The sequence below is a fragment of the Staurois parvus genome, unplaced genomic scaffold (assembly GCF_062004578.1).
Source record: "Staurois parvus isolate SC_StPar_1 unplaced genomic scaffold, SC_StPar_1.0 ptg000276l, whole genome shotgun sequence".
NCBI classification, from domain to species: domain Eukaryota; kingdom Metazoa; phylum Chordata; class Amphibia; order Anura; family Ranidae; genus Staurois; species Staurois parvus.
Genome location: NW_028318072.1, coordinates 2,344,675 through 2,355,941, shown reverse-complemented (window position 1 = coordinate 2,355,941; position 11,267 = coordinate 2,344,675). Strand labels below are relative to the sequence as shown.

Genomic DNA, 11,267 nt, shown 5'->3' with positions numbered 1-11,267 from the left:
AGAATTCAGTGTACTTCCTTGCACAAGAGTGCACAAACAGCCACTAAACAAATCAATGACATTCTCACAAACTACAGGTGAAACTCGAAAAATTAGAATATTGTGCAAAAGTTCATTTATTTCAGTAATGCAACTTAAAAGGTGAAACGAATATATGAGATAGACTCATTACATGCAAAGCAAGATAGTTCAAGTCGTTATTTGTCATAATTGTGATGATTATGGCTTACAGCTCCCATAGAGAATCTATGGGGCATTGCCAAGAGAAAGAGGAGAAACATGAGACCAAACAATGCAGAAGAGCTGAAGGCCGCTATTGAAGCATCCTGTTCTTCCATAACACCAGTACCACAGGCTGATAGCTTCCATGCCACGCCGCATTGAGGCAGTAATTGCTGCAAAAGGGGCCCAAACCAAGTACCGAGTACATATGCATGCTTATACTTTTCAGAGGTCCGATATTGCTCTATGTACAATCCTTGTTTTATTGATTGCATGTAATATTCTAATTTTCTGAGATTGTGGATTTGGGGTTTTCATGAGCTGTAAGCCATAATCATCACAATTATGACAAATCACGGCTTGAACTATCTTGCTTTGCATGTAATGAGTCTATCTCATATATTAGTTTCACCTTTTAAGTTGCATTACTGAAATAAATGAACTTTTGCACAATATTCTAATTTTTTGAGTTTCACCTGTATATGCACATCCTAAGGATGAATAACCAGCTTTGGACACTGCACATGTAACTAGTTTGTCACTAATTTGTACAGGCTGCTGTCAGCAGCAGTATACGTACACCTAGGCACTGAAATGCGCAGAATTCTGTTGGTGCCTGTGTGAATGAGACCTTAATAACTTGCTGTTAGTTGCCTGAAAAGGACATAGCCATGCAGGATGTTTTTTAGTAGCCCAATTCTGATACTAAAATCACAAGTGACTAATTATAGGTGCAGTAAATGATCACTACATAAAAATGAACGAATGGCTCCCCTCTGGAGTAGCATGTAGTAGCTTCTTTTAACTATCCAATACACAGGAATGGAGCATTGTGCAATCATGCAAAACTACATCATGCCACTTGTGTGGCTTACTCCACAGGGAGCCATTTGTTTACTCTGTTTAGCAATCATTTGCCATACTCAGGGATTATTCACATGCAATCTTAGCAGGATTGATCTGGTGTGAAGCTCTAGCCTATTTCTGTGATGGTTAGTATGTGGTTACATCTCTTAGGGCTCACACAGCTGCTAATGCCCATCCGCTGCCCAGATCAGCGTATTTCTGCCCTGGCTACAGCCAGGTGTTTATATTCAGCTGTGGACAGGAAGCCTGTGCAAATCAATGTCAAGCTGACACTGCCTGCGGCCGTTTGCATGTGATCGCTCAGGGAGCGATTTACATGAGACTAGGTACAGATGAGCAGCTCTGTGCACAGACTGTGTCTAAGGCCACTCATTTTTCCCTAACTGCAGTTGATCAATCCATGTGCGATTACATGCAGACACCTGTGGATCCCATCAGCCTGTCATTGATTTATATAGACTGAACAGTGTACAGCCATAAGCAATTGGGTGAATTGGTCCCTAAAAAAAAGTTCTACTGTGCTGGCAGCTTGTCAGAAATACAGATCTGCTGCTCAACACAGAGCACACTGGTCTTGATGTCCAGCGGTCCTATGTGCTCCCTGCACAGTGCTTCCAATCAAGAACCCTTCTCAAGGAGCGTCAAATTTCTTGATAGGAACCCTGTGTGCTGGGGGTGTATCAGACTGTGTTGAGCAGCAGGTCTGAATCATTTTAACCCTAGCTGCTATACAACAGTACAATACAAATTAAATAAGTCAAAATATATTATGGTTTATGCAACCTGATGGCATTACAGTAATAAAAAGGAAGCTTCAACTGAGCTTAAATAGCCTGCGTATCTTGGCCCTTACTTTCAGTAAAGCCCCATACAACATAACAAACAGCTTGTTATATCTATGAAAAACACCTGTCATCGAAGCACCATATAGTTTGCCTAATAAGACATACATAACACAAAATATTCCTTGCAACCTGATATAATATTGAAAGACATCCTCTCAGCAAATGTGAGATATACAGTATATAATAATTATATTATCCAGTTATAAAAAGGAACTAGTGTAGAACTATTATGAACACAAGAAAAAACACAAAATATAATATATAATTCAAGATTATTCATAACCAATATATTATATGAAATGTGAACTTTAGGTTTTGGCTAGACCAGGCTATTAAACCATGAAGCACAGACATTTCTCAACTAGGGTTCCTCCACAGATTGCTCAGGGTTTCTTGATCAATTGCCAGCTTTCAAATATGCAACTGCTGACACCAAACTTTTCAGCTGTCAATAAAAGAGGGGATGCTTCTCATTGACAACCATGAAAGGTGCATTCTTCCAAGAGTTATGGGGCCCTTCTGCCATTGACCACCAAAGAAAAATCTAAGCAAGGCTATCTCCATTGACCACGGTTTAGGACACTTAAGTGAACACTAATTAATTGGGGCACATCTCAATTGACTATCAAGATAACCAAGTGTATTTTTCACTGACCGCCCAATCTGAGGAAACAATACACCTTTCACCGTCAATAATTAATCGTTTATTTTCAGTATTACTATAAAGTATCGGTCAAGAGGTTTAGTACACCACATTCCTGATTATTTTATGTCATCTAAGTGTTCACACCAATGTGCCATGAGCTGTAGATCTAGTAATTATTATGAGGGGTTCCTCAAGGCCTGAAAGCTATTTCAAGGGTTCCATGTTAAAAAGGTTACCACAGGCAGATTTAAATGCCGATTATTCCAGCAGAAATCCCTACCTTACTCTCTGAGCTCTGCATTATCTTCATGTCTTCCCAAAAACATCCTCAGACGACCTTCTTTCTTCCCACAGTTGTCAATGCTTATTCAAAAAACTTTTGCATTGCATTAGAACATACTGTATTCTATAATATCACTTGTCAAAACCCAGTCACAAAATACCATCATGTGCAAGGACTCTTCATCCGAGACACAGCTTGTTCAGGCATGAATTCAAATACAGCATTCCCATTTAGCCTTATAGTGAACGTAGCCTATCATGTGCACAAGCCTCAAGTCAACCGTGGCACAAATCAGTACACAGTGCTGCTCCTTTGTGCCATTTGCTAGATGTTAGCAATATGCCATCATGCACCTGTAACAGCGTTACATTCACTATAGAGGTGAATGGATCATACACAACACTCTGGATGACGCCGGTTTGACAAACCAAAAACAGAATGAGATGAACTCCAAGCAAGCAAGCTTATATAATAAACTCTTTAATAATTAAACAATTATATATTTACAGTCATCTGAAATCGTACCCTCTTTCCACCCACCACCCCTCCTGAGGGGGAAAAAAAAAATAAAGCAAACATTTCCCTTCTTCTGGAACTCCGTAAACACCATTTCTCACATCTGATTAACTCCGAGTCCCTGAGCAAGAAGGATCTGATTTGCCACTACAGAGGATGGCAGCTCCAGATACAAGAAACTGTTTATGGCTTGTGCGTACTGTTCACTCATCAAATAAAATTAAAACCATAAAACAAAACATTAGTGTGACAAAACTGATATTTGTGATCTCACCCAAAGGCTTTTTATGTCTCTCAGAGACAAAACTTCTGTACCACAGTTCCCTGGTCCCAGCCACATATCCACTCTTATTGAATTTCTTATTTTAAATTATGAAGAAGATCAGAGAAAGCCTCAGAAGATATAAGTAGCCATTTGTTGTTTCAACCCCACAGACCCAACACATGGCTGAAATATCAGTTTAGCATGGACTAATCAATTCCACCTTGGACCTACGGAGATGGGAGGCAACCAGTTTGCAAGAGGCAGATATTCTCATGGACACTGTTCCTACTCCCAAAATATGTGCCTCTAAAGGTAATCAAAAGGCTAGGTGGTTTAAAGGGGGTAGTACATAATATAGATACATTTTCTTACAGGGGTATAACCATAAGTGGTTTAGAAAAAGGTTTGGAGTTGCTTACATTGCATGTCTGCAACCACATCTATAGCATAACCAATGCAGAACCAGATGTGGTACATCACTTGACATATTCTATCGATTACTCAGAATCTGCCAAAGGGTAGCTTTTTCCTGTCCAGACTGTAACCCTACGAGGATGGGTCATGCTAACACTACAAAGTGCTTCTATGGGTACAGAGGACAGGGATATATATAAAAAAAAAAAAAAAAAAAAGGAAGAACTGTTCAACACTAAACTATTCCTTGAAAAAGCCAATTTGTGCTATAAATTACAGAATATGTCCCCACGGTAGTGCCATTAGTTAACCTACTGTGATGGGCACACAATTTACAAGCAAGCATTAAAAATACCTGTGCATACAACCTAAAAGTATGTCTATATTATACACACTGAGGTTTAATTATTAAAGCTGGAAAGTGCAAACTCAGGCTCACTTCTGCATAGAAACCAATCAACTTCTAACCTCAGTTGTTGAATTAAGCTTTGGCAATAAAACCTGGAAGCTGATTGGTTTCTATGCAGAAGTGAGCCTGATTTTGCACTCTCCAGCTTCAGTAAATAAACCCCACTGACTAAGCTAATACAACAGCTTGGAAACAAACAGAATTGAAAATTTGCTTTTAAAAAAGTATCTGAACTATACATTCCAAATTTGTATTTTTTGCTTATCTAAATCACAGGGGACCTCATTACTCAAATTAGAGCTGAAGGAAGAACTTTTTGTTCTCAATTTGGAAAAAGTGGAGGGTTATAATTCCTGTCCATTTATCTTTTTTGCCATTTGTGTCCCGAGATTTACCCTTCATTTGCTATCCCATAGCCAAAACAGTAAGTGAGCAGAAACTCCCCAAAGTGAGGGAATCCCTGGTTGTCATAAAGGGAACTAGTATGTCCATCAAAAGATTTCCCCTTTATTCCTACTCTGGTGACTACCTAAAATTTGGTACTTTCTTTCGCTTCCACTCTCAGTATTAAAGTAGAATTCCAGGAAAAACCTAACTACTCTTAAAAATAAATGCTCCCTCCCCCATCCTAACACCTATTCTGATTAGACCTGTGTACTTACCTATTTTCAGGCTGCTCAGGTCAGTCACGTAATCTAACTCCCCTGTTAGCCAGCGGAAGCAGCAAGACAGAATAGGGAACACTGACAATGGTTGGGCCAAAAGGAGCCTATGGATGGACATCACTGCTCTCAGGCATTGCCAACCGTTGTTTAGCACTTTCTCCTCTCCCCTGTAGCCAGCATTGGCTGACATAGAGGATCATGTGATAACCAAAAATAAGCAAGTATACAGATCTTTCTTACACTGGTTAACAAGAATAGGTAGGAAGTGGGAGGGAGCAATTTTAAGAGTAGTTAGATTTTGCCTCCTCCACTTTAACGGTAAACAGGACAAATAGAGAGGACAAATCTCCCTAACAGGGGCATAGGCCGCAATGAAAAAATAGATTTTCCAATACCTTTCCACTCTATCCAAAAGTAAGGAAAACGTTTTGTCTTTAGTTATACTTCAAGTGCAGAAACCACTGGAGATAGCAAGACTCACAATTGCTCTCAGGGAGGAAGCATTACGATACATATTTTAAATAAGTCCCTTGGTTTTTTGGTGCTGCAGTCCTATAGAGGAGCACAGGAAGACAACTGTGCTTAGTATGCACTAATAAAGAGATATATTTGAGAGTTGTATGGGAGAACATTGTGCAAACCACCCTTTTCCAGCACAAGAAATGAAGATCCACCATGTTGTCCAGGGTAACCTTAGCAGCATATCTACAAAAACATGTCGAACACTACACTGACCTTGAAACTATTAAAGTGATATTAAAAAGTTTTTGGGTTTTTTTTTGTTAAAACAACAAGCATGTCATACTTACCTGCTCTGTGCAATGGTTTTGCACAGAACAGCTCTGATTCTGGGGTCCCTCGCTGGCACTCTGGGCCCCCCCCCCCCCCCGAGTGCCCCCATAGCAAGCCGCTTGCTCTGAGGGCACTCATGAGTGCTTGTTTCCAAGTTGTGCTCTGTGTGCCCATGGCTCTGATTGACAGCAGTGAGAGCCAACGGCTCCTGCTGCAGTATCTAAGCCAGTGAGGAGTGAGAGCCTCGGCTCTGGTGCACATAGCAGGATCAAGATCGGGCTCAAGTATATATTTAGGGGGCTGCGGGGGAAGTTGCATCTAGAAGGCATTTTACCTTGCTGCACATAATGCAGTAAGGTAATGTTAAAAAAAAAAAGCCTTCTGCCTTTACAACCATTTTAGGGCTTGTTTTAGGCCTATGATACTGGGCTCCATGTCCACTACATTTAGGTTGTTCCTGGGTGAAATTGTCCTCCGTGTAGTTATTAGTATTTTACATGGACATAGATACTGACACTGGGTAGCTTTGATTGCAACGTCAGGCAGCACACTGTGTACATTTGCTTCACTTGCCATTGAGAAAACTGTAGTGTTGAAACCTCTTGCTCAAAATAGAGAACAGGTGACACTCTTACAGGCCAAGAAATGCAAATCAAAGGTTTGCCAGGTCAAATATTTAGGTCTCCGTGCTGTATTAGTACAGTTAATGCAGAACAACAGGCAAAACAAGTATAAGTACTTATATCGCAGTACACAGGTCTCCTGTAATCTCCTGCACAGCAGCACTCAGAGAGGGAAAGGGGAGGGTCAGCCCCTTGAGCTAGTCAGGACTCTATTGCTTTGCACAGCTCTGTCAGTCTACATAGTGCTGCTACTTCTACCTGGTCTAGGCACAGGCTGGAGCAGGTCCTGTACCGTATTGCTTAACTGCAGTTTAGTCTGCAAGGAAATCATCTGATCACAAAAGCAGAACGGAGTTACAAATCTGGCAAGTAAAACGTTGTGTGTATGTATATATATATATATATATATATATATATATATATATATATATATATAATCTTTTATGAATGATTGTAATTGGGCACAGGGCTCACACTTTACGCCACATGTCCAAAACAGAATTAAAGTCATATGCTCCACAGTACAACTAAACTGTAATGTAAACAAATATTTATAGAAAAATAGAGTGTGAAAGTTTATACTCAAAAAAAGACATTACCATCCATACTCAATAAATGCTTATCAACTGGCAATTTGCTGCCATGGCTTATAGCAACCAATCTATCTCATACTGCTTTGATGTTAGAATATATTGTGATTTTGGTTGCTATGGGTTATTGCACTTAACAGCCAAGTTCACCTTTTCCAGAAAAAAAGCCTATGCAGTCAAAGGGCCCCTGTAGATGTAAAAAATCTGTGCAACTTTGTAAAATGATCATTACTTTTATTGTTTCACATTGTAGACCATTTGGGTCCCCTCAAAAGCCTGGCTGATACACTCCTAGTCAGCAACCCCTATGTCCTGCCTCACTGCTAGGACTAGAAACATGTTGGTTTTCAGCTCTGCATTGCTGGAGTGAGCATCCTACAGCTTTAGCGTCCTAGCAACAAGTTAGGATATGGGGGTTGGTAACTCGGAATTTATTAGCCAGGCTTCTGTAGAGAACCATGGCCTACAAGTAAAACAGTAAAATCAACCAACATTTTACAAAGCTGCACAGATTTTTAATATCTATTGCTAATTTCTAGAAAGGGTGAACTTGAATAATCCGCTAGAACTATTTATTGTTAAGGCCATAAGAACAAGGCCTTCAAACTGCAGTTAGCAGTGGCCAGCACAGACAATAGTCCATAACAGCAACATGGATAATCCATTGTTGTTCCTCAATGCTCACCACATGAACATGACAAAATACTTTGGGTCAATAAATGTTTACCATACTGCTATGAACTCAACAAGAGCCTCCCCATCTCTGGCAGAAAATACTGACAGAAAACTGAGTGTTACCATTGGTTCAATCTATGACACTGCTTTGTAACCAGTTTGATTGCTGGTATATTATTGGTCACCACCATTTCCTATTTGGAGTGCTGGGAAAAAAAACATGTCAGTATCAGAATGCCTTCCATCACAGAGAAAAGAATTAACAAAACACTTCAAATTTTTTGGCAGGGCCAGAGCTATTCAAGGCAAAAACCTTATGGAGGGCCCTTCTAGCAATGGGCAATAAATTGCAACTGCATAATATATCAACCCACTCCCCTGGAAGACAAACAAATAGATCCCCCCTTTGAGGCAGGGGTCTCCAGTGCACTTATAGAACTCCTTCCCTGAGTTGATGCTCCACTCAGCATCATTTCATTCCCAAAAGTATTGCAGATTTTCCAGATCCCCTTTGGTAGTCTTGTGTTCTCCTCTAGACAAGTTCAGGGCTGTAGAACAACCCCTTTCATCACAGGCCACTGATGAGCTGCAGAATATTATAGTGAACACTCCTCAATAGGAATCGCTCTCCTTTTGACATGTGCAGTGCAGCTCTGCAGCCTTTGTGAAACTCTTGCCTCTTAGGATAAAGCTTTGCATGCAGTGCACTGGCACTGTGTGCCCAGTCGAATATTGCAAAGTGTTTTTTTCTAGGCTGATCCACAGGTAAAGTACATGCAGATCGATACTTAGCATAGGAGTTGGTGTCAGACAGCATTGTGGTGCAAACTGTGCTGTGAGTTCCTCTGATTTAAAAGACTGGTTGTTTCGTCCACCATAACCTCACTGCGCTCCGATATAGTGCTCTCCAGCTTGTGTGTTCCACCTTCAGGAGACTGCGGACTGCTATCCATCCGGGAGGACATCAGAGCTCCTTGATATTGTTCCCGTGAGATCTGAATAAAATTGACAATATCAACAAGTTTTCTTAACATACTGTAATGATCAGTAATAAATAGCTAATCCCAGCATTTTCCAACTATGCCGCTATTCATTACAAAAAAACATTCCTTTATCTTTTTTTACATGGTAGTCATCTGCATCAGTACATTTCCAAAATGTAAAGTTACTACAGACACCAAAAGCTTTTCCAGTGAATGAAAAAGCCATGTATGCTAATCTTGTATGCATGAAGAATTCTGAAGTACTCATACAGTAGACAGGCATTTCCCTTGAAATTTAAGAACAAAATGGATTGGCTCACTTTCCTCTTTACTTGTCAATCCTGTTATCCAAAGACGTACAAAAGCTCTCTTTCATAGTAACTAAAAATCCCTGTTTATCCACCATTACCCCATTTCTTCCATATAACAGAAAGAATATAAGAAATGCAGCCCCAGTTTACACCACAGGCACAAATGTAATAGCTTATAAAACGCAATCAAAATGTCCTATAGGGCACGTCGCATTTGTTCATGGGCTGCTCTATGTGCATTAGACATACAAAAAGGTGCCAGCATGATTTTTAAAAGCGTGCAGCACTAAAACACTTGGTACTGTAAAACCACATATTTTAGCAGGCATGAACGTACGTGAATTTGCTAGATGAATAGGGGTGTCGTTAAGAATTAATGGCACCCATACACATCTGCAAAAAGGCACCACATTTGATGGTAAAGGAAAATGTGCAATTTTGTATGTGTTATTACACTGAACCACGTGTGAACAAACCCTAAAATGCAGGCTGTGAGGCAAAGTTCAGTGATCTTTAGGTTGTAAATCTTCTCTCTCCCAATCTCCACTCCTAGAACAAATTCCCCCCTTCCAAGCACAACCCTCCCAAATACTCCCCCACCACAAATTCTGTCTATCTCATCACTGCACTAAGGACAACAGCAGACAAAAGGAGAGAGATGGGAAGAGGTGCAGACTATGCTCTCTCCCCCCTTCAGCTCCTCTCCGTAAACAGGAGTTAATGCAGGATTGCTCTCAGATCCGACTGTACAGGGGTTTAATTACCACCTTCCACAGACTGTACAGAGTTTACTTACCACCTTCCACTGACAATTTCAATTTCCTGGACAAGAGCATTGTGGGGAGGAGAGGAGATGGGGGAGGCAATCAAACCCTGTACATTCTGATGTGAAAGCGATCCTGTTAACTCCTGTGAACAGAGGAGGGAGAGAGCACATTGCGTACCTCCTCCCAGCTCTCTGCTCCTCCCTGCTGTTATCTGTATTCTTGCCAGAAAAACCGAAAGCTATGCGGGCTGCGCAACATGTCCTTAGCCACCGACAATGTCATCAGTTGGTAGGACGCGGGGGCGGGGATACGCACAGCTTTCTATTTTGATGCTAATCGTACAGATAACAAAAAGGAGGAGAGAGCCAAGAGGAAGTGCGGGATGTGCCCTCTTTCCCTTCTCTCTGCGCACAAGAGTTAACACAGGATCATGCTCAGACTGAACTGTTGTCGTGGCACCCCTGAGGACTCTTCGAGGCACCTCGGTTGAAAAAACACTTCTGTACACAATATTAATATCATATTTTGTACAAATGAACCACTGACCTCTGTCCAGATGTCAGGAAACAGAAAGCCAAGTGGTTTATCCGCAACACCGCTATAACAGTTTCATATCCTATTGGTTACACTCCTTTACAGCAGCCTTTTTCAGCCAGGGTGCCTTCTGGGTTCATCAGGTGTGCCATGGCAAAATGCCTAAAATTGTCAACAAGCCAGTGCGTGAATCAAGGCTACCTTTTTGTTACACAAAGCCATAGGCATTATTGTGCAACATTAGAACCTTGGGCCAGCTGCCGGGACCCTACCAACCGATAATGTCATCAGTCGATGATGACTTCTGGCACCTGCACAACATCCTTATTTGTCCCTTGTACAAAATAATGAAACATTATGGCTTTGGTTTAAGTTGCCACACATCTGATTTGAAGATTTTCTTTATGCTAAGGGACAAACAAAAAACTCCAAGCAGGAATCATCATCTAGCAAAACCTAGCTGTAAGAATCAAGTGTAGGAGTACTTATGGCCAGGGAGTGTCCAGAATTTTGGAATGCTGTATTGGCACTACACACAATCTGGAAGCTTGCTGCACCCTTAGGGTAAGAACACACATCAGCATTCCCGTTGTCAATTTCTACCACTGAGCAGCTGCAACTGGTTGTGACACAAGTAATATGTTAAGGACATTTCAATTGCAACCTGTGCACCAATGATAAAAAGCTTTCTTCATGCTCTCATGAAATTACAACAAGTTTTAAGATAATAAGTATCGTTTATGTTGCAAAAACAGAAGGCCATATTAAAGAATACACTATAGCGCCAAAAGTATTGGGACGCTTGCTTTTACACACAGATGAACTTTAATGGCATCCCAGTCTTCGTATGTAGGGTTCAA

The 11,267-nt window shown here is 40.8% G+C and overlaps 1 protein-coding gene across 2 annotated transcripts in view; it reads right to left on the bottom strand.

Annotated features, from left to right (window-relative positions):
- Window positions 1-3,327: 3,327 nt before the first annotated feature.
- CNNM4 (cyclin and CBS domain divalent metal cation transport mediator 4) overlaps window positions 3,328-11,267 on the bottom strand; it is a 46,773-nt gene continuing 38,833 nt past the window's right edge. For both annotated transcript variants that reach the window (XM_089681701.1, XM_089681702.1), the window contains one exon: window positions 3,328-8,807. In XM_089681701.1, the coding sequence (XP_089537827.1) occupies window positions 8,619-8,807 (189 nt within the window). In that variant the 3' untranslated portion in view covers window positions 3,328-8,618. The remainder of the gene's footprint in view (window positions 8,808-11,267) is intronic.